At 34.2% G+C, this 22,962-nt stretch overlaps 2 protein-coding genes across 3 annotated transcripts in view; one reads left to right on the top strand and one right to left on the bottom strand.

Annotated features, from left to right (window-relative positions):
- Window positions 1–17,094, bottom strand: part of LOC123717147 (protein FAM214A) — a 28,675-nt gene extending 11,581 nt beyond the window's left edge. For both annotated transcript variants that reach the window (XM_045672994.1, XM_045672996.1), the window contains exon 1: window positions 16,876–17,094. The gene's annotated coding sequence lies outside the window, so the exon portion shown is untranslated. The remainder of the gene's footprint in view (window positions 1–16,875) is intronic.
- Window positions 17,095–17,496: 402 nt separating this feature from the next.
- Window positions 17,497–22,329, top strand: LOC123717539. Its single transcript, XM_045673585.1, has 6 exons — window positions 17,497–17,977; window positions 18,339–18,675; window positions 18,897–18,994; window positions 20,230–20,370; window positions 20,972–21,139; window positions 21,727–22,329. Exons 1-6 carry the CDS (start codon window positions 17,870–17,872, stop codon window positions 21,934–21,936), a joined length of 1,062 nt encoding a protein of 353 aa, XP_045529541.1. The 5' UTR covers window positions 17,497–17,869; the 3' UTR covers window positions 21,937–22,329.
- Window positions 22,330–22,962: the final 633 nt, after the last annotated feature.

The following is a 22,962-nucleotide window of genomic DNA, read 5'->3' as shown; positions in this document are numbered from 1 at the left end:
TCGCAATATGTTATATGTTATCAAACTATTATTGTATTTGTTCTGTTTTGTACATAATGTAATGAAATGACGTCAGGATTAACTATTTAAAGTTGGCCTGTTTATGTCTTTGTTCAATATGTGACAAGGATTTACAATAACAGACATTTGCACAACTGCTTTTTTATATTTTTATGGTGGTCCGGTGACTGAGTTGATTGAAATACATAGAACAAGGATCTTATTTCGCGCAAAAGTACCAGGTAGATATGAAACACAAAGAAGTTGATCATTCGTTTTATTATGTATTACTAATTTAAATTTCGAACTAACCAAATTCTACAAGTTTACATAATTTGAATAAAAAATAATCAATTGTTTAACTAACATAATATTTATTAGTCGAGGACTCGTGGGCAGTATTTTTAAATTATATCGAAACAAGATGTTAGAAGGCTCTCAAATCCGCATGTACGTGTTATGTACTAGATGTAGCTCTTTGGCTTAGTTGGTACTCAGGAGGTTCCCGATTCGATTATCAGCCCAAACTCGATTGTTTTGGCTTTACCAACAACTTGCCTATTGCTACCCGAACTGCAAATGTTTGTATCTGTCTATTTCATAATAGATACATCTGTTCTTATCCCAGTGGAAGAGATGTCGTCATTACTCTATTGGTTTATAATTGAACGTTTATGCCTCGTGCCAAAACGTTCTTAGCCGATAATAGACTTTATTGCATTCAGATACACTTCCAAATCCATCGCACTACAGCCGACCTTGCCATATTAAAAAAATATCAAGGTGATTCGTTACGCAATCGATTTTAAATCTTATTTGATACACAATAAAATTCAAAATCATTTGCATACAAAATGTACATAGAACGTTGAATGCACTTTTACGCTAGGCGAGCCCTTCTGAGACTGACATAGAGACACTGTTGCCGAGCGGACTATTTATTTAAAGCTGCAAGCGCTTAAAATAATTATATAGACTAATCTGGTTAAATTTGTTACACGCTACTGGGCCTACCGTTAAACTTAACTATTTATATTGTACCTAACAATAGATTGCCTTTACAGATATAGAAGAATTTGAATTGTTTTGTTCGTGAAAGATTCCAGCATTTACGACCATGTAAACATGCCTACTATAAATTTATTTATTTTACAGGACAAATAAAAGTGTACTCTTTAGATTGGTCAACATTAACAGGACATTAACATTTACGTCCCTTACTCATTCCAAAGATCTAAAAGCAGCATAATTTTAAAAATTCCGTCTGCAAAAACAATTCTAGGAGTTCAGGCACCTCTTTCGAATTCGCGATTATTACGGATTAAACAGTACTTATCCGGAGCTGGATATATTCAATAGTGGATTGATCAGTTTTAAAAGAAAGTCGTTGTTGACTGCCTATCTCCTAATCCGCTGTTTTGCTATTTTTATTTTATCTCATATATAGTATTTTTTATAACATTTATGTTTATCTAAATTGTAATACATTTTAGATAAAAGAGTTTGTATTTTAACATATACCGTAAGGCTAATAACTGACCAGGAAGTCCATTTACTAGCCATCTCTAGCCATAGACGTTCTTTGCTCTCGATGTATAGAACCGAACTTGCATTACCGCTCCGGTTGGTCTTTACGTCATGCTCAACTCATTTTTTTGTCATCTCGAAAAGAGTGTTAGACTAGAAGACATTTACTTTTTCTATTATAGACTGCTCTTCTTCGTTTTCGAAACGTGTTTCACCTTTGGAACCTCCAAACTACTCTAATCTAATCTACTAGGTTAAGATACGTTTGGTTAAAATCTACCGTAGCTAGTTAGACCTAAAACAGTTCCTAAAGCGTTTTGTACAAAGGCGTCGTGTCGTCTACGCACGCTTGACGCGCGAACCTTGGCACGATTTTGCTTCTTTCTTTTAAAGTTTATCTCGCGAGATAGTGTGGAATAGTCGATACGATAGAAAACCTTGTGAGGGTATAATTATTTCCCCGAAACACCTCATTTTCATATTAGAAACAAAACAAAGTCCATTTATTGCTACTAAATGTAATAATTATATCCGGAAACGAACCACGATAAACCACAGTAACTATTATCTGTGGTAGATATGACAACCGACACAACAAATATTTTTTTACAAGACATGTTTATTTTTCGTTTATCTGTTTTATCATGGGATGGTCGAATTATATAAAATAAATAGCGTCGAAAATATTGTGGATTCGTTAAAAAATATTATTATTATTTTCTCAATAATTGTTACATATGTATAAAAAGGTTATTTAATTTCCTAAAATTGCAATCGATCAATATTCGATCTAGCAGCACCTAGGCCAACCTACAGGTGTCCGAGGCCGGGTCAGGCCTCCTTCACCGCCCGCCCATGCGCTTTATGTGCCTCAGCCAACGTAATTGGCGGGGTGGTGGTACAAGCAGCGCTGGAAGTATCACATTTCGGAGGCCAAGACACTTTTTGGCTCGCAGAGCGAGTGAGTGTGTAAAGTAAGAAAATTAATAAATAAACAAATGTTAAAATGTAACTTAATTAAATAATTAATCCGCTAATTATATAAATAATAAATAAAAGTACCAGGCTTACATAAACTCAGAGCGGTCGTAAAAGGAGGTCGAGTGAAAGTCACGCGTCACCTTTTTAACCGAACGTGTATTTGCAATGAAACGTACTATTTAGCTCATAAATCCATTCCCAATACAACTTACGAATTACGAAATATACTAACGCAGAAATGTCTACACAATTTTACATTACCTCCTCCTTCTCTGTATCATCTTCGCAATTTCTAAATACCTTCGTACACTCACCTGAAACAAAAGAAAAAAAACTTAATACACATTATCGGCCGTGATTTTACAGAAATCAAACAAACTTAAAAGGGTCCCAGTTCAGTGACCTTACACTATGTCTAGACTTTAATCCCTAGTGTTAAATTACAGGAAGAAGGGATGATGAGGGTACTCAATTATTTCAAACTTTGTTTTCACATCTCATCATATAGCAAACCAGTTCAATTACAAACGTACGGTTTTATTCAATTTTTTCAATTACAAACACTATGTTTGGTGTTTCATAATAGAAGGAAAGAGGTTAATCTCCACAAATTCTTAATCAAATAAATAAAAAAAATATTTGACTCGATACGTTAAATTTGTGTTTACAATATGCAATATGATAATTTAAAAAAAAATAACCGTAAATCGTAACATCCGCTTTGTTAACGGCGGCTAACGGCGTAACGAATAACGAATTTCATCCGTGAAAACCCTCAAACCCTTTGTCGTCTGTACGTTGACCTAGGTCGGGTCTAGACGCAGTCTCGCCTACGCTCTCACTTTTCCCCTATACCCCTATAAAAAGGAATTGAATTTAAATCGTTTCCTTTAAAATTAAAGGGTTGTTTAAGAAGATCCCATCTTAAGTAAATAAAGTGATAAAAAGCTTTAGCTTGCAACTCTCATCCCTGAGGTCATAAGTACGATTCCCGACACGAATAGACTTTCTTTCTATATGCGGAATTTAATTTGCTCGAATTGTGAAAACATCGTGAGGAAACCGGGTTGCTCGAGACCCAAAAGTACCACTGCATGTGCCAGGCCCAGGAGGATGATCACCTACTTGAATATTATATTGACTAATGATCATTAAACATATCTAAGCCCTATACGCCACTGATATTAAACCCAATATTAAACATACCAACATAAATCTCATATAATCAAATTAATACTTACTCCGACCAAACAAACAAAACATCACTTTATCATTATCTTGATAATATTAAAAATCAATAATTTATTTAAGAGATCAACTTCCTAAATTATTAAAATATAATTTGGAACACAGTGTTGTTTTATTTTTAATAAATAAGTGTTAAACTATGAAAATGGGTTTAAAATTCCTTGGAAGAATTCTAGAAATAAATTGACAACCAACTGATTTCAGCCACTTTATAGGTCATACCAATATGAAAAGCTTAAAAATGCATTAATTAAAGCTTTAATGAATAATTAATTTATGAAAAGACCTGGGAAACGCGAAATTATCTTCATGCCATAAAAAAAAATGGGTCGCTAAGTTTACCTTGATAATTAATGAAATATCTAACTTTAAACATAAAAAAATAATTAGTTAAAGTGCAGTTAAATTTTAAATTTAAAACGGAATATCCTAAAATCTATTTTAATACACTGACGAGTTATATTTTGAATCCCAATTTTGTAACAGCACGTCTACACCCCGTGACGTGCCACACACGACTGATCAAAACAAAGATCAGCTGTTCCCGTGAGTCTAGACAGGGGTTGCTGCCCCTGCAATGGGATCCGATGAATCTCAGGTGCACTTTCCACTGTGTTCACGTATCTGCACTAATATTATGAAAATGTATAATCATAGTACCGACAAGGAACTGTTTGCGAAATATATTGAGTTCCACAGCAGTGCAGTTCTCTGTATTGTCGGTATTAAAGGATTATTGGACCATTCAATTATGATATGGAACCATTTTTGTGTTTGATTCTAGAGATTCTCTTATTAAAACCAGCCTTCTGTGCCTGACACGTCAACTTTGGCTCTATCTCGTGATAATTTTCCTACCGTATTAGCATTACGGACATTCTCAGTATTTGACAGGAACTAGGGCTTAAGAGTGTGTGCCCCAAAGCTGCTGGGATTTTCTTCTTAATTATTTATACTAATCCTAAGAATGTATATATAACCTTATTATGCCACAGATAGGATGTAATTCCTGTAATATGTACGTATCAATAATTATGAATCAGCGATGATGTATCAAGTGCATGCTATCTTACAACAAATATAATATATACATAATATTATATAGTACTTTGTGGTACATAATTAAGGTTAATTTTATTTATATTTATTTTCATTCTGAGATTACTTTTTTTAATAGATAAGGGAGAAAACGCGCTGGAGGCTCATCTGATGTTAAATGATCCGCCCGTGGACATTCTCAATGCCAGGGCTCGCGAGTGCGTTTTCGGCCTTTTAAGAATCGAATTGATTACTTAGTGATTTAATATTAACACAAATCATGACATCATGGACGTGTACGCCTGACCAACTGCTTTAATACTACAAAACCATACCAAATTATATGCAAAGTTCTGTACTCGTTAACAAAATATTTGTTTTTCATAAGTACTAATTACCCCTTGATAATGTTATAAATATAAGTATAAATTAACACATATAGTAGTGTGATGCCTACCAATGTGTGTGATGTATTCTCTGTTTCGTATATTTTATGTTAACAATTATTCTACATGTAGATTTCCCTCAAATAAATACATTATTTTACACTATCAATTGAAATAATACAATCGTACTTGAACATGCACATATATGCGTGTGCCTTAACCTCAAGGGTACCCAAGAATTGTTATGATTCATGAGCGGACATGATTAATAAATATACAACAGATGGAAACACGTGTAGAAATCCTCTTGAACTATGGTAAACAGAAACAATCGGGAATTTATCAGATGGACCGTTAAAATTGGACATCCAGTGCGCATCCTTCTTGTCAGACCTATTTTTGATGCTCAAGGTCGCTAAATGGTCCCTTGCCACTCTGCTAGTGACATTTCTCCAATTTTCTGGATACAGACATCAAAAACCTTCCATTTAAAACTTGGCAACAGGTTGTTTCTTTGACAGCGTCTCACGCTCCAAGATTAGAATAGTCGAGGCTGTGTAGCAGTCCTATATTTGGACTCAAAGCCGAATTCTGATAAAAATCCCTATATCACGTATTATAATTTTAATTCATATATTGTTATTATGACTGAATAAAGATATTATTTTTAAAAACAATGAAAATTATTATGTTCCGGAAAAATTTGGCACAAAACTGCATCCGTGATTCATTGTGTCCGTTCAACCACAAGGTTTAGACAACAGACATTTATTTTTGTTTAAAGTCAGTGACCTGTTTCGACCGATTCTTTAGTAGGAAAATTTGGTAAGCATACCATATAACCAGCCTCAAAAAGTATAATATTCAGGTTAAGCATATTTAAACCTATGTTCTAAATCACTGGAGTTAGGACTAGAGACTAGTTACTGGAGAAACTTTTATGAGGTGTTAGTCTGAATTAATATGTAATGAAATTCATAAGTAATTACCCGTCGGTAAAATCCCGCTAATAATCGAAGGAAAGTAACTCAATGGACTAGTTGATAATCCCTTCATTTAAATACAGTATACATCTCTATAACTCGAACCTCGTTAAGTCGAAATCCTCCGCTAAACCGCGGTATCTCGAATTATTTAGACTTTGTAACTCGAACAAAATGTTATTTCCCTACAAAAAGGAGACTCCGTAAGTCGTTGTTAGTAAAATATAACTATGTCGTACTTGGAATTCCAGCAATCAAATGCAAATTGAATGTTTGAGTTCGGGGCTTCTAATCTATTGCTTTTGTCCTGTACACGTATGAATGAACACATTCATAAAACTTTCTAAGCAATACAGCTTTATAATTAAGTATACAGTTTACTTCATTAATATGTAAAAATATAAACTACAAAGCTTAAGATGAATCGTTATTCAAATTCGACTCTACAAATCGGAAAATACACTTAAAAATCGCGCCCTTGTAAGTTGAAAACTCGTTAACTCGAATTATTATGCGTTTCCTTTGACATTCGAGTTACAGAGATTCCACTATATAATGGTCTTCCCCCAATTTATGGAATATAATTTTTAGTTCATAGGAAAGTTATAAAATATACAACGACGCAACATAGTGTTTTTTGTAAATATCCTATATTTTGTATAGTTCCTTACCGTACGAGAGAGAGTTAAATGCTCATATAGACAGAAAGCCTATTGGGGCACAGCCGGGGATCGGACCTACAACCCCAGTAATGGGAGTCGCACATTAAAATCACTAGACTAACACTTCTTTATAAATTTACGTTTACACACAATATTACTGTAGTTATTTATTAAAAACATAATTACCACCTTCTGATAACAAAAAGTATATAAGGAATATATATATATTACATATAGAGAGCATCACAGCAGTAACAAACCACTGAGTTTCTCTCATCCAAAAATATGTCTGTTTCACTGATCATTTTTCTAACATATTCTAATCAACCAAAGGTTACATATAACCGATATTATATTTTAATAGCGCGTTTTAAGCTACGACCAGCGCCACCTTGTGATACGTAAGACATTAAGAACTAAATGCGAAGAACATGCATCACTTAATTTCTACGGCACAAACATTAATAATATATTTGTTTTATACTTATATAAAATAAACCTGTTTTTTAAATAAGTAGAGACTAGTAGTAGTCTCTTCTTTTTTCAGTCAATGTGTGATGCATTATATTACTAAATAAATGTAATGTCAAAATTAAAATCGCCAAATAAAATTAGCAATTAACAACACAAATAAACGATAAAAAACAATTGACTCGTATCCTAGGTCCGGTTAGGGTAATCGACCCGTACGTTTTAAGGTCAAATACCTGTAAAAAACATTTGAACGCTTTTTGCGTGGATCTTTCTTTTGGTAACTGTAGCTTTTGAACGGTTTAAGATAAAAAAAAACTCACTCATAGAATGTCACACTGATATATAAACTCATTGGCGACGAAGATGTACGCTTACACTGGTATAAGGAAACAAATAGAAATAGAATACAAACACAACAATATTTTAAAATCTGTTTCAAAGTATGAATATCCAGACCTAGCTTGTTTATCAGAAAGCTGAATCTTTTAGCCAACTCAAACCCATTTGTTACTAAAGATGTTTGAAAAAATATTTGGATACTCAAAACCTAACTTTACTGCAAATTAAATAAGTTCTCTATGTCTATCAATCAATAAAAAAACAAAAGAACACTTATTCAATATCTGCTATATAAAATGTCACCTTATATATAATGGTCTACTTGGAAGAAAAAAACAAATAGACCATAATGTCAAATAAGAATGTTCAAAGACAATAGCTTTCTTTAATAATTAAATTTCTTGGTTATATATTAAGTAAAACATTTAGGGGGTTACCAGAGAGAATGTTAGAAAATATTTGAAGAAGCGGGACGACTTTAGACTTGGTTTAACAGTAATAATTTCAGTTTTCTCTTTTTGTCTATGTACTTATGTTTTGGCTTTGCATATTATCTTGTGTTTTGTTTTATAATATGGATATGTGTTAGCTGTAAGATTTATAATAAATAAATAAAAAGGTGGCAACATTAAACTACCACCAAGAAGTACTAATAACTTTTTAAGTTAAAACTATTTATATTTATATATAAATGATACCAATATAGATGGCGCTGAAATTAATACATTAAACCAATACAGTAACAGTAAACTGCATGCACTTATTGTACAGTTAAAAAGAGAACGATTAAAAAACACCACGAGGTTACAGACCTCATCGCATTGCAAGTAAAAACGTAGTGATGTATTTTATCGATAGATTGTAGAGTGTGTTATTCTATTGTTTATTGCTTCTTTTTATTGTGAGCCATTTTCAAATGTAAATAACAAAGTCAATAATAGACAATAGAATATGTTGTAATTAGTAATTATTATTGTCAAGTGTATAGCTAATGCATACAGTGACAACTAAATAATGGACAATAACAATTAATTGTCTTACGAAACGTTTGCTAAACCAATATAAACTTAAATTGTATATTAAAATGTTTTTTTTGTCTGTTCGTATCCCGATCTAGAAACTTATTGATTTATTTAAATTGCGATTTAATGGGAAAAGGACAAACGTGCAGGAGGCTCATCTGACGTTAAGTGAAACCGCTGCCCAAGGCCACTCGCAATCCCAGAAGGCTCGCAAGTGCGTTGCCGGCCTGACTGCGATGCCAAATCTAATTTTAAAAATTCGAGCGAATACAGGATTTCTAGACAACATCGGAAACATTATTTCATCTTTATTCTCACCCTTTTACCTTAGGGGACCAAGAAAACGCGTATTTAACGAGTCTACACCCAACTTAAGTAGCACTTAAGTGGGCTTTAAAAGAGGGATAATTAAAAAAAAAACATTTGCAAAAACCAACCCTTAAAGGATGAAAATAAAATATTATTTTTATTAGAAATTTACGCTCTCTGTTTTAATTCGATTATGTTTAAGTCGTCGTTTTGTGTACTAGTATATATATATATATATAAAGTGAATTTGACAGACGTTATCCTGTACAAATGTCCTACATACAAAAAAATCTAATAATGTAAATCATTATCGACTGCTCTCGAACACAAAAAATTTCATCAAAATCAATCTGGCTGTTTAGGAGTTTAATTATGAACACATGCACAGAAGATTTATATATATACCAGCTTTTAATTGTCTGGTTGGATAAATAACCTAGATACCGACTGTAGTGCCACCTGCTGGGCTTATTTGTCGATCTCAACCATCCAGGGCACAACCCAAACGCATACAAAAAAAATCAATCTGGCTGTTTAGGAGTTTAATTATGAACACATGCACAGAAGATTTATATATATACCAGATTTCTATTGGCTGGTTGGATAAATAACCGATATAGATACCGACTGTAGTGCCACGTGCTGGGCCTATTTGTCGATCTCAACCATCCAGGGCACAACCCAAACGCATACAAAAAAAATCAATCTGGCTGTTTAGGAGTTTAATTATGAACACATGCACAGAAGATTTATATATATACCAGATTTCTATTGGCTGGTTGGATAAATAACCGATATAGATACCGACTGTAGTGCCACGTGCTGGGCCTATTTGTCGATCTCAACCATCCAGGGCACAACCCAAACGCATACAAAAAAAATCAATCTGGCTGTTTAGGAGTTTAATTATGAACACATGCACAGAAGATTTATATATATACCAGATTTCTATTGGCTGGTTGAATAAATAACCGATATAGATACCGACTGTAGTGCCACGTGCTGGGCCTATTTGTCGATCTCAACCATCCAGGGCACAACCCAAACGCATACAAAAAAAATCAATCTGGCTGTTTAGGAGTTTAATTATGAACACATGCACAGAAGATTTATATATATACCAGATTTCTATTGGCTGGTTGAATAAATAACCGATATAGATACCGACTGTAGTGCCACGTGCTGGGCCTATTTGTCGATCTCAACCATCCAGGGCACAACCCAAACGCATACAAAAAAAATCAATCTGGCTGTTTAGGAGTTCAATTATGAACACATGCACAGAAGATTTATATATATACCAGATTTCTATTGGCTGGTTGGATAAATAACCGATATAGATACCGACTGTAGTGCCACGTGCTGGGCCTATTTGTCGATCTCAACCATCCAGGGCACAACCCAAACGCATACAAAAAAAATCAATCTGGCTGTTTAGGAGTTTAATTATGAACACATGCACAGAAGATTTATATATATACCAGATTTCTATTGGCTGGTTGGATAAATAACCGATATAGATACCGACTGTAGTGCCACGTGCTGGGCCTATTTGTCGATCTCAACCATCCAGGGCACAACCCAAACGCATACAAAAAAAATCAATCTGGCTGTTTAGGAGTTTAATTATGAACACATGCACAGAAGATTTATATATATACCAGATTTTTATTGGCTGGTTGGATAAATAACCTAGATACCGACTGTAGTGCCACGTGCTGGGCCTATTTGTATATCTAAACAATTCAGGGCACCACCCAAACGCATACAAAAAAAAATCACTCAAATCGGTCCAGCCGTTTAAGAGGAGTTCAGTGGCATACTTCCATTATAAGTTATATATATAAAGATATATGTAGGCATATATACATATATTACTTCGGTAGGTATATAAACGTTTACGTGCGACTGTTGCTTAGAATTCTTAAGTAACTTTGAGCAATTTAGTTGTTGAAAGGAAAATTATAAGGAAAACTTCCCACAACATTTCATTTATCCCAATTTCTTCAAAATAATCATACTACTGCCGGAGTTCATCGTTATTAAATAAAAACTACTATGTATCTATAAGTGGTTATATAAACGTTGTTAAGATTTAATTACTCGTCAATGTTAAGAAAAAAAATTACGTCTGTGTTCAACATAAATTATGAAAAATAGACCGTGATAAAATGTCGTCATCGCCATTGAAAGCCAAACCCATCCCACGAAAAACGTCACTTAGCAAAAGTCAACGGGCCCTGTATTTACGAGACACACAAAACAACTACGCATTAAGCGTATGGTTTAAAAACCCCGAGGTTGTAGACCTTTCGAAGGGTTAACTAGAGATGTCCCTTTATCGGTAATTGTAATTATTCAACCAATTCCATAAATAACTTTAACCAGAACTTTATAACAATATATAGCAACAAACAGCCCAACAGAGTCCCCTCGATTGTTGCGTGAATCTGGTTAGGGCTGCGCCTTTTAAAGTTATCATGTCATTCACACGTGTATATCTTTAATATAACACATATATATGTCACAGTCAACTAGCTTAATTAGCCGTTTAATCTAGGCTAGCCTTTTTACTTAACAGCATCGTTTAGGCGTTTACTAGCGGCCTGAAAGATTTCCAGCCATAGCATTTGTTACATTACATTTGTTGTTAAAATTCGTACGTGAACTCGTGAACGGGAATTCGTGTATGCGGTGATGTTATTAATTTTTGACTATAATTTAGCTCCTTACAAACGTTGAGTAAAACAAAAAACTTGGCGATTAAAAATAGTGGCGGAGAGTTCATTGCCAGTTCTTCTCTTCCGTTCTGCGCTCTTGATTTGAGAACTGGCAGTAAATGTAAAATTAGAAGCATTTAATCTAACTGTAATGTATATTTCTTTTTTATTGAATAAATGATTTTTAACTTTGACTTTGGTATATATTAGTATCACTACAATCTTCCATAAAAAAATTCATAAAACTTTGGAATCAACAACGCCGTTGTTGGCCGACGCTGACAGTTTTGTGTAGGTGGCAGAAAGTGGAACTAAATAGAAATGATTAGCTTGTAATGTGACGTCATCGATCCAAGTCATTTACCTAGCTGTTTGATCAAATGGCTGAATATCATTCAGGCAGCTAGTTGAACGGGGCTGTTTAATAAAGAGACTAATTAAGCTAGTTGGCTACGACATACACATGTATCATCTGATGTAGTATCTGATACTCCTTGTAAGATGTGTGATGTTTGAGAGCTAAAATAAATAAAATTAAAATAAAGTAGTATCCAACACATATTTGTTAATGTGAGGGTACCCTTAAAAAGAATTTTTTGGCCAACCTGGGAGGTGTTTGCTTTGCTCCATTCATTGAAGATGTAATGTTATGTATAAGTTCTAAAAACGGTTCCTTTTGCTGTTAATAATGTTTTCGTTTTGTTTTATGTATTTATTAAGAAATTTAATGTCGTTTCAGGCACCAAGGCAGTGGTCTTTGGGTTTTATACATTTAGGTATATCAGGTGCAAGTCGTTCGTTAAAATAATATGTATTATTACATTCTGATTGCAAGACGAAAATAACATTATTTTTACACACAATTTCCGGGCAACCCCTTAAAAAACATGGTCACTTTTAATCTACAGTTTATATTAACATAATTTCTGATATTATAGCACAACATTTAATAAATAAACACATATTTTAATAATCCTTTAATGTCAGGGACATTAGTACGCAGTGTGTCGTTTCTTTGTTTGAATTTTGCATAATATTATAGCTTCCTGTATGTTCAATTTTCGATTTAAATGAATTTTATATAAATATTTAGTGCACTCTATCTTTTGTGTATGACAAAAAGGTCTATCGCAGCCTATGGTCACATATTTTAGTGGGTGCCGCCCTTTGAAGGAGGAGTATACTCTCAAACAATTGGAAGTCGTAACTCCCAGGGAATATCCCTCGATTCAAACGGCTATTGCGCAAAAGGAAATATCTTGTGAAGCGGAGTGAATCCAGCAATCAAGGTAATGCTGATGAAATTTTGAACGGTGTTGAAACGAGGCAGGAGTGATCAACCCAAACAACTCTTCCGAACACTCTCCATAGTACACTTTGCAGAATACGCATCGAGACGCAATGTCTCTCTAACATAGAGAGAGAGAAATGCAAAAAAATCTCTTTCGCAAAAGGCACAAAATCTCTTTCCCATTTGGCATGCATGTACACCAGATAAAATGTCTAGATTCTAATGTTGAACTGGCGCTAACTACGACAGGTGTATACGCTTATATATATGCTTCCATCATTTGCAGCACAATGTATAGACCAATCAATGAAGGCCAGTTACAAAGAACAGTGCATGAGGTCACAGAACTCTTCAAAGGGCCACGACACGGGCTAAAATTGGAACAGGACGATTAATAATTCAACATCGATTGTATTGCCCACTTTGCGATAACTGGATTGCTGATCAGACATATAGTATACCCCTCTATTGCGCGGTAGGAAATCGCGTTGTAGTATTATTCAAAAACTAGGAACACGATGTTATTTAGTTAAATATATAACAAAAAAATTGTAGGTGCATTATACATTTCTCACGACAGAAATATATATAGCTTCAGAAATCTCCGCGTTGTAGGCAGTAAATACCACGATATATGACAATGGCAATTACTTTATGTACAGCTTTAGTACGTTAATTTACACAAAAAAGATGGCTTATTTTACTAATCGCAAATGATGATGATCCCCAAATGGACCTGCAACATGCCCTAGGCATTATTCCATATGCCAATGTCCAAAAAAAAATCAGTGGCCCTACAACTTTTCTGGGCTGGGCCACAGATTGTCAATAATAGGCAAATTAGTGCTGCTGTGCTTGACACACGCCGTCAACTTTCGAGTCAAGTCGGCTTGCCTTAGACGATGTTTTCTTTCACCATTTAGCGAATGTTAAATGTACGTCGAAAGAAAGTACATTGATGCACAGCCGGGGATCATAACTACAACCTCAGGGATGAGTGTCGCACACTGAAGACACTTTTTTTTTTTTTTAATGAGGTGAAAATGTGCAGGCCCGCGCCAAGTATATCGAGCTTGACGCGGAGACTGTGGGGCTGGGTCTACACTCAAATCCCGCTGCTATTCAGAGGGGAAGAGAGACCCCACCCACTAAAAACACCTCAGCCCTTCACAAGCCCCTAAGATGACCTCGGGGTTCGCCAGGCATTCTACCCAAGACACTGAAGCCACTAGGCCGACACTCGCTTACCAATATCCAAAATGTAGATAATTTCTATTAATTGCCTTGTAATTCTTGGCCTAATTTCGCCATTTAACCATCCCTGTCTCACGACACCGCTCATGATTCATCACTTATCGCTGACGGCTTTTTAAATATTTCAATTTCAACGATAACCCTGAGACCAGACCAAAAACCTTGTGACCCATGTTCTAGATCTAATTATAGGTCATTGTCAGTTCACCCATTGAAATTAGACATTTGATAAAAATTTGTTAAATATAAACTGTTTTGATATCAATAGTATGTTCCAGGTTAGGTCTATGTACTATGATAAACTAATAGATAATTATAGAGTTTAACCAACCTCTCTACTATATATAAAATTCTCCTGTCACAATGTTCGTTCCCATACTCCTCCGAAACGGCTCGACCGATGCTTATGAATTTTTTTATGCATATTCAGTAAGGCTGAGAATGGGCTACTATCTATATTCCAAATCCCTAAGTGATATGAACTGTCCACCTCAAATTTAATTTTTTAGACAAAATTTTTTTGTTTTTTTCTTTTTATGATACAATATACAAAAATACATACAACCCTTATTGTCACCCCACTACAATCAAAACCTATATTTTTATTATAGTAGATAGTTATTTTTGTGGAACTAAATTTTTTTTTTCTATAAATAATATACATGCCAAAACGACGTTTGCCGGGTCAGCTAGATATATATAAGATTTACTACATATGAAAGAGACTTTAAACTAATTTATTTCATACTCATGCTTTAAATTTACTTTAGTTTAGTCATAGTATGTAATCTCTTTGTATATTTTTTCTCCGGGATGGAAGTCTAGTGACCTGTTACCACAGGACTTCTACAGACCTATTACAGGCACTAGCCTCTCACAAAGATAGCCAACACCAGCAGCATAGGCAAATAAAGTTTATTATGATTTATCTATTTAAAATTATTTACAGATAAACATTTTGACAGTCCATGAAAATTTTCTTTATCAAAAGTTCCTATTTTTTTAATAACACATATGTACACCTCAATGATCGTGAACGGACAATCATTTCAAAAAAGTTTTTACTTTTTAATCACAATTATAGATAATAGAGACTACAAAAGATGATGATGATATCTGGCTACTAAAATATGGCAACAATGGAGTGCCAGAGATTGTCCTCTGCACTGACTGAGACACTGCAGTAAAAAACGATATTCTATATATTTCCATTGCGTGTTATATTCGCATGAGCGTTAAACAATTAATAAATTAATGTTAAATACATCCTTCTGACGAAATAGGAAGCAAACAATACTAGGCCAAGGCCTGAATCATTACTTAAAGTTGTAGTAGTTTCTAGCCCTATATGTAAAAGGAAAACTACAACACATCATCACAGTGTGTCTGAGATGTGATAGAATGGCACCGGCTGTCTTTAAATACTGAAATAATTTGGCAAAAATGCAATAGTTAATCACAAAGTTTATAGAGATTATGAGACGGTAATACATATTATTAAAGTATTTTAACCAACAGCTATGGTACATGGACTTTTTTATCACAATATTGCATATTATTAACACTACAATATAACCACTTTAAAACAAAAAAAAATATGAATGAATTTGTAAATATAAGAGAATAAATAATATACATGAGATTCATGGCCATTCGAATTTTGTATATTTATAACTTTATAAACCTGTAATAGTTACTCTAGTCTTTGTTCTAATGTTGTTATTATTATAAATTAAACTCTTTTACTTTGCTTATGTGCATAGTATATATACTTATATATATATATATATATATATGTATGTATAGTAGTATGTTTATGTATTTTTTTTTGCGGTGCATATTAGGTATAGGCTTATATTATATTGAATAAATAATGGTTTTGACAGGATAAATAGGTCACTAGATCAATACAATGTAGATGGACTTGTGATAACATTCTTGTAATCATTTAGATAGGATCAAATTCAAGTTTGTATTTTAGTAGTGACCTACTCTACATACTGTTAAGTATTTGTTTTTTTTTCTAAAGCATGAGTGCTATGGTATACTTTTATATATAGTATTTAAAAGACTCAGTGTGTTTAGTCTCTTAATATTGTGTGGAAAAAAACATTTTCAACTTATATATTAAAAGCTGCATAAAATCACCATGTGTTAACTGTGCATTGTTTTTTTTTCATCTGCAAAACACGAGGTAAATGGTCATTACAATGTAAATCATCCATTTCAAAAACCGGATTAAAAGACACTATCGACACACGCCGTCCCTATTTACAACTTAAGCCAGCCAAGGTATATACATAACAATAGTTCACTCTTAACTTGAAAGAAATAAGGGTGCTAAACGTCAGTGTGCTAATAAAATAAAACAGCTGTTTTACCTGTTAGTGCCGTTAGGGATACCTGCCAAGTTATAAAAAAACCTGTCCAGACCAGCTGATTTTCTATTAAAACTTATAAATAAATACGACAAAACTTACTTAGGTATAGAATTCAGAATCGGTCAGATTATACGCTAAATTAACTTTCCACGGAAATCAACTAACAGAACAACACGGAAAAACGAATGATACGTGGTAGGGAAATCTAGGCATATGTTGTAATGCCTCCTGCGTTACTGTGAAATAAAACAAAGACTCACCTTTTTTGAAGCAAGCTATAACATCTAACCCCACACGGAACACCTACGCTATAATATAACACTCCGAAAGTCGTGTCTTATTCTCTTCAAATACATTATGCACAGTTAACAAAATGTCGGGACGCGTAAACGCAGTCCAAATCTTAATTCAAGGTATTATAAACCGTTTCAAAATAAGCGAGCGACCGATCAACGCTCGCCTCAACCATGAACTAAAAAATGTCAGCTGTGGTAAGTTCGTTCTGATTGGTAAATCGATTGAAAATCTCACAAATGAAATAAACTTTTCATCTATCTCCGTTGCACATTAGCCCTCTCTTTCTGACACTTTGTGGAAATTACTATTTTACCTTGCATTTGTACCTCTTAATACATTTTAAACAATACATGTTATTTTTTTTTATTTTTTTTGAATCACCCTAATAACGATTAAATCGCATCAAGGGCTCAAATGTTTTGTTTGAAATCATATGGAAAGTCCAAGGAAATGTCATCGAATGAGCCATGCTTATTGACAAACATAACATTGGTTTTGATTGGTCCTTAGACAGCTGTTTTTGACGTTGGCCTTTCTACTATTTACTATTTCTACATTCGCTACTAGATGGCGTTCAACCTTTATAATCAACAACAAAACAAGACCAAATTATATATATGTTTTAAACCTATAACTTATTAAAAATGTTGCTTTAATTTATCATTAGCTCTTCTTTCTATTTTTTTTTAATTTTTAAAGAGTTTCAGTAAAAAAGGATGGCGTTTGTATCTACTTGTTGAAAATTTGTTCAGTTATTCATATGACTAAACAGGTAGCGTGACCATGGCAACGATGTTGTTAAGCCAGCTATTAAAGATGTAAAATATTAACAACTGACTTGACAAAGACCGATCTTTTCGTAAGATAAGTAGAAACGAAACAAAGTATTTATTGTAGCATAGCGATAAGCAGTATTATCCGTAATAACTTTACTAAGTGTTAAATCTAAAAAGTGAAATGCTGGATTCTGATGACTTATTGGCCAGAGAAAATGAATTCAAAAAACTTAATAAGCAACTGGAAAAAAAAACAGAAATGCTAATGAAAGAAATCGAACAAGTTATGGTAAGATTACAAACATTGTCTATTTAAAAACTAATAATTAAACCAACGTTTGAAATACTGACGACTTACTATATCATATACAACACGTCAATTCCTGTTATCATTTAATATTCATTGTAGTTAAAATTAGTTTTATAAATATAAAACTTTAATATTATACTTATATAATTTTAACAAAATACCTAACTATTAACTACAAATTTTGTAATAAAAGTCATGACAAAATAACATTTCTCTATAAACCTTAATACTAAACTTATTCAGATTATTACTATATCAGTTTAGATTCAATTTTATTACTTGAACATAATATACCTTGGGTTGTAACTATTTTAAAATTGAACTATTCTCTGGTCCACAGCAAAGACAGGACATATTTTCAGAATTTGCAGGTCCCTTATCCAGTCCTATAAACCACCATAGCAAAAGACACTATCGTGATACACCAAGCATTAAAACATCAGACAAGATGTGTGGAACAACAAAAACTATAGAAAATGGGACACCCAAAAAAATCAACAGTAAAAAGATTGATACTGGAAATGTTGATAATACAGATATAGGAATAAAAAAATGTGTAACAAATGTTTGTGAATGGTGCAATTTAAGTACTAAGAAGAATAATGATTTGGAATTTTTGTATGCTTTCGTCTCAGTTAATGTTAAGGATAATGTTTTGCCACAGTCATTTTTAAAGGGTATGTTATTTTGTTGCCAGACTTCCATTCATACTATATGTAGTTTAAAAATATACTTCATAGAGTTAATTTGGCCCTATCTATTAATAAGGTTCACATTGAATAATTAATTAACAGACATCAGATTTAAACACTTTGATTTTATTGCCAATTAAAACTAAACACAGTATTATGAAACTAGTCTGCATTTTAATAAAAAGTAATCTCTTTTATAATATAAGGTGGTGTGAATATTGAAAATGTTTGCAAGTTTCTATCAGCCAAATTGAAATTGATGCAAGAACAAATTGACAAACTGCAAGCAAATATAGATAAAATGGTAAGATTTTCCATCAAAAATGGTCCTCCATTGCTAAGTGTTTGCACGCTTTTCTAATGTTTCATAAGCGCACATTCAACTATATTGCTTATAAAGCATATTCATCTTCATCAGCTTACAATTCTAATACGAAACACTGTAAATTTCAATTGATAAGAGTCCATCTTATTTCTGTGAAAACCTCTGTACTCTATTTTTGAAGGACCCTAAAAAGGAATTGGTTCAGAAATACTTCAATGGACAGCTGATTGCACATAGTGGTGGTGCGTGTCAAAAATTGCTTTAAGACAAGCTCAGTTGTGGAACAATGGTTGTTGAGGTAATACTGGTGGAATTTCATATTCTGCCTCGACGTCTGATGATAAAACTCTCTGGGTACTTTCCTCGTGAATGCGGTAGAATATACTGACATCCCATATCTCTACTGAATGCCAAGGGATCAAGCTGCTTAGAAAGTGACTGGTAGTTTTTTTTTTATGGACGATTTCATTGAATATCTTCAAGTGGAGGGAGGTGGTACTGGGGAGCTTCTGTGGTATTGTCGCTTCTCGCCTTGCTGAGCATAGCAAGTTTCTTAGTCTGAGGCTTTAAAGAGAATGTCTTCAAAGAGGAGTTTCCGCGATGAATGGTGTTTTTTTAGTCTGATAGAAGACCCCAGTCCGATACTCCAGGTAGCACAGTTTTAACTTCAGACAACTACCCAAGAAATAAACCCAGTGTAAAGAGTATCTCCAGTTGCAAAGTTGAAACATATCGTTAATATGCAGAGAAATAAGGTCGGGATAGGACACAGCAATGTATCCGCAGCGTTCTCCAGATTAAGGTCGGGGCATGCTCCGGCAGTGACGACCTAGATGCTCCGGTCACCTAGAAACCTGGAAATCCAGTTGCATAATTTCGTACAGGAAGTTTCGAAACAAGCTCTTTGTACCACAGCCCGATCGAAGGCTTTTGCTATGCCCAACTTTGCCGCCAGCACCTCCCTCGTTGACTCAATCGTCTCTGCCTATCTATGTGTAAGATAAACGAGTAAGTCACCAGCTGAGCGACCACGTGAAAAGACGGACAATAGACTATACGCAATAGCGTTCAAATAAGATTTTTAATGTAATTACTAACGCTAGTCTGCAATAAACTTTTCGACAACTCTTTGTAACGTCAAATTGTGCACAGACCCTCGAGTGTCGTTATAGAGTTTTTACTATTTATAAAAATAAATTCAAAATTTTTCTCAGGGTAAACAATGTGAGAGCCACATGACCCAATTGGCTGGATTGGAGAGTGAAAGACTGACTTTGGTGAATAAGGCAAATAATTTGAGATCGGAAAATGCTGACCTCAAAGCAAAGTATGCTGCCTCCAATAATAGAATTAATGTAAGTTATCAAATTACATACGCGGGTAGAGTTGGCCTAGTGGCTGCAGTGCGACTTCAGTTCTTCATCCCTGATCTCGTAGGTTTGATCCTCGGCTGTGCACTAATGGACTTTCTTTGTATGTGCGCATTTAACATTCATTCGAACGGTGAAGGAAAACATCGTGAGGAAACCGGCTTGCCTTAGACCCAAAAAGTCGACGGCGTGTGTCAGGCGCAGGAGGCTGATCGCCTATCAGATTGTCAAATAATCATGAATCATAAATCTGAGGTCAAGACCTAAAAAGGTTGGAGTACCGTTTATTTCTTTTTATCCATTACATATTCTATTTAACACACATTTCTTAACCCTTTTTCTTCATTATTGTGTATCAGTTGATGTGGACCTGGATGTCCACCTGGAGTGGAAATATGGGTTTGAACAGGCCAAGAGCTTAAGATATATACTTAAAAAAGTGCTATCTTTGGTGGGTGCTTCCCCAGTCATATCAATATACCATCAAAACGTATCATCATCACACAGACAAAAAAAAAATCTCTCACCCACAATTGAGGATGTTATTATATTATTTTCGTAGGCATTGTTTCTCTGGCAATTTCAGGAAAAGGACCGCCTATACAGGGAACAGCGAAGTCTAGCGGACAAACTGACGAACGAAGCTAAAAGCTTGCGATATAAGAACGCGAATGTCGAAGCGCGTTGTGCTGCTCACGAAGAAACGATTGCTACCCTCAAACAACAACTCGAAGCCTCCAAAATGGCTGAAAAGGTAAGAATTACGTGTCTATGGTGTCAGAATATCATTTTTTTAATCTAATTTAGAAAATTTATCCTCCTTTAGGTTAATTTTGTGCATTTATAAACGTTTCTCTCTTAATTTACATTTACAGTCGGTTTTTTAGTCAAAAAGCTATGACTTCGTTACTTTTTTACATCCTTTCTCCAAAAGACAAGGAATGAAGACTGGTTCGAATCGTTGCCGACCTTTCCGAGTGGCTTGCTTCCCTTGGCTATGCCTAGAGATGTGGAGTCACTCTGCATCCTCTACCGCTTTTATCATGGAGAATGTTCAGAGGAGTTGTTCGGACGTCGAGGCAGAATAAGAAACGCACTGCCACTATGTGGAACGAGCTGCCCACTGAAGTATATCCGGACTTAGGGTCCTTTAAGAAAAGAGCGTACCAATGCTTAAAAGGCCGGCACTCGCGAGCCCTCTGGCAATGAGAGTATATGGACTTTATTCTAATTAGCATTATTAAGATACTATAACAAAACTAACCTACAATAAAATTAAATAACTTTAAAAGCCATAATTTATCATGAAAACATCTATTTACAATAAGTTCTAATCTTTAGGAATTTCGTGACGCGACACGCAACCTCTCTGCGTCGCATCAGAATGCAATCTGCCGTTTGGAAGCGAAAGTGAAATGCCTGACTACCCGCATTGACAAACAAATGGCTCTCATAGACAATCTAAAGAAGCAGAACGCATTGCTTGCCACGGAGGGCGCTTTGAAGGCGTTGGAGAAAGATTATTACGATTTCTTAAATTCTGATTTGTAGTCATATTTCATTTCTTAATACGTGCTGATGGTCGATAATATCTGAAAATACTGATTTCCATCTATTTAATTTTACCATTTTATTGAAATCTAATGCAACCGAAAAGTTAATTTTCTACGTCTTAATCGTAGATACATACTTAATAATAATAAATCTCCTTGACAACACGGAGTCAGTGATGACACCTATCCTCTTTAGAATTTTTGCTTTGCCTACCTTTAGTTGTTTCTTTCTTTAAAATAGGTATCCATCGAGCAAGTTTCATGCAAACCACGTGTCTTTTCCAATTCGTATTTTTTTTAATGTAGTTCAATAATTAAATTGACGAACATTGGTTGTTAAGTGCGAGTCTAGTCCATAAGTATATTATATTAAAATAAATATTCCCTTACACTTGCAATGTTTTCTTTTTAATACCTGTTATGTAGTCTGTGGTATGATAAACAATTTCTAACCGCTTAATTTTAATACGCTGCTATGAGTATTAGTTTGTTTCCAATTCTCAGTCTACGCCCTTGATTTGGTAATTGTTTATAAATTTTAATTAAGAGCCTTACAATATTCTAAATAAATTTACGGTGATCAGATATGATTTTTTATTGGAAAGCTTGTTTTTCGGCGAAGGTTCTTAAACACAACGATTCAGTCGTCATTATTATGTATAAATATTTTTGTTTATCACAAATTATAATTTAAAGAATATTTCGCAACACATACCTTTTTTTACTCAATATGTTACAATTCTAAGAAGAGGTTGAGGATAATTCTAATATGTGTGTTAGTATATATTTTAGTCATCAACTGGAGTGACCATCATTTTGTGTTTTCGAATTTTTATCATTTTTTTAGTAAATCTCCTCATAAACCGTTCCAATTGTTTGCAATCCCTTTTATGTTTAAGTTGTGCCCTCAACAATACGAAACTCCACCCGTATCTCTTCGACATCCTTCGTTCCACTGAGTTTTTTTAAGGTAGTTTTTGCCGCGCACTACCACTTTCTAGAAGCAGCTGCCCACCGATGTATG

This window comes from Pieris brassicae, chromosome 12 (genome assembly GCF_905147105.1).
Source record: "Pieris brassicae chromosome 12, ilPieBrab1.1, whole genome shotgun sequence".
In the NCBI taxonomy this organism is placed as follows: domain Eukaryota; kingdom Metazoa; phylum Arthropoda; class Insecta; order Lepidoptera; family Pieridae; genus Pieris; species Pieris brassicae.
The sequence above is the reverse complement of the archived record's forward strand: the minus strand, read 5'-3'. Positions and strand labels throughout refer to the sequence as shown.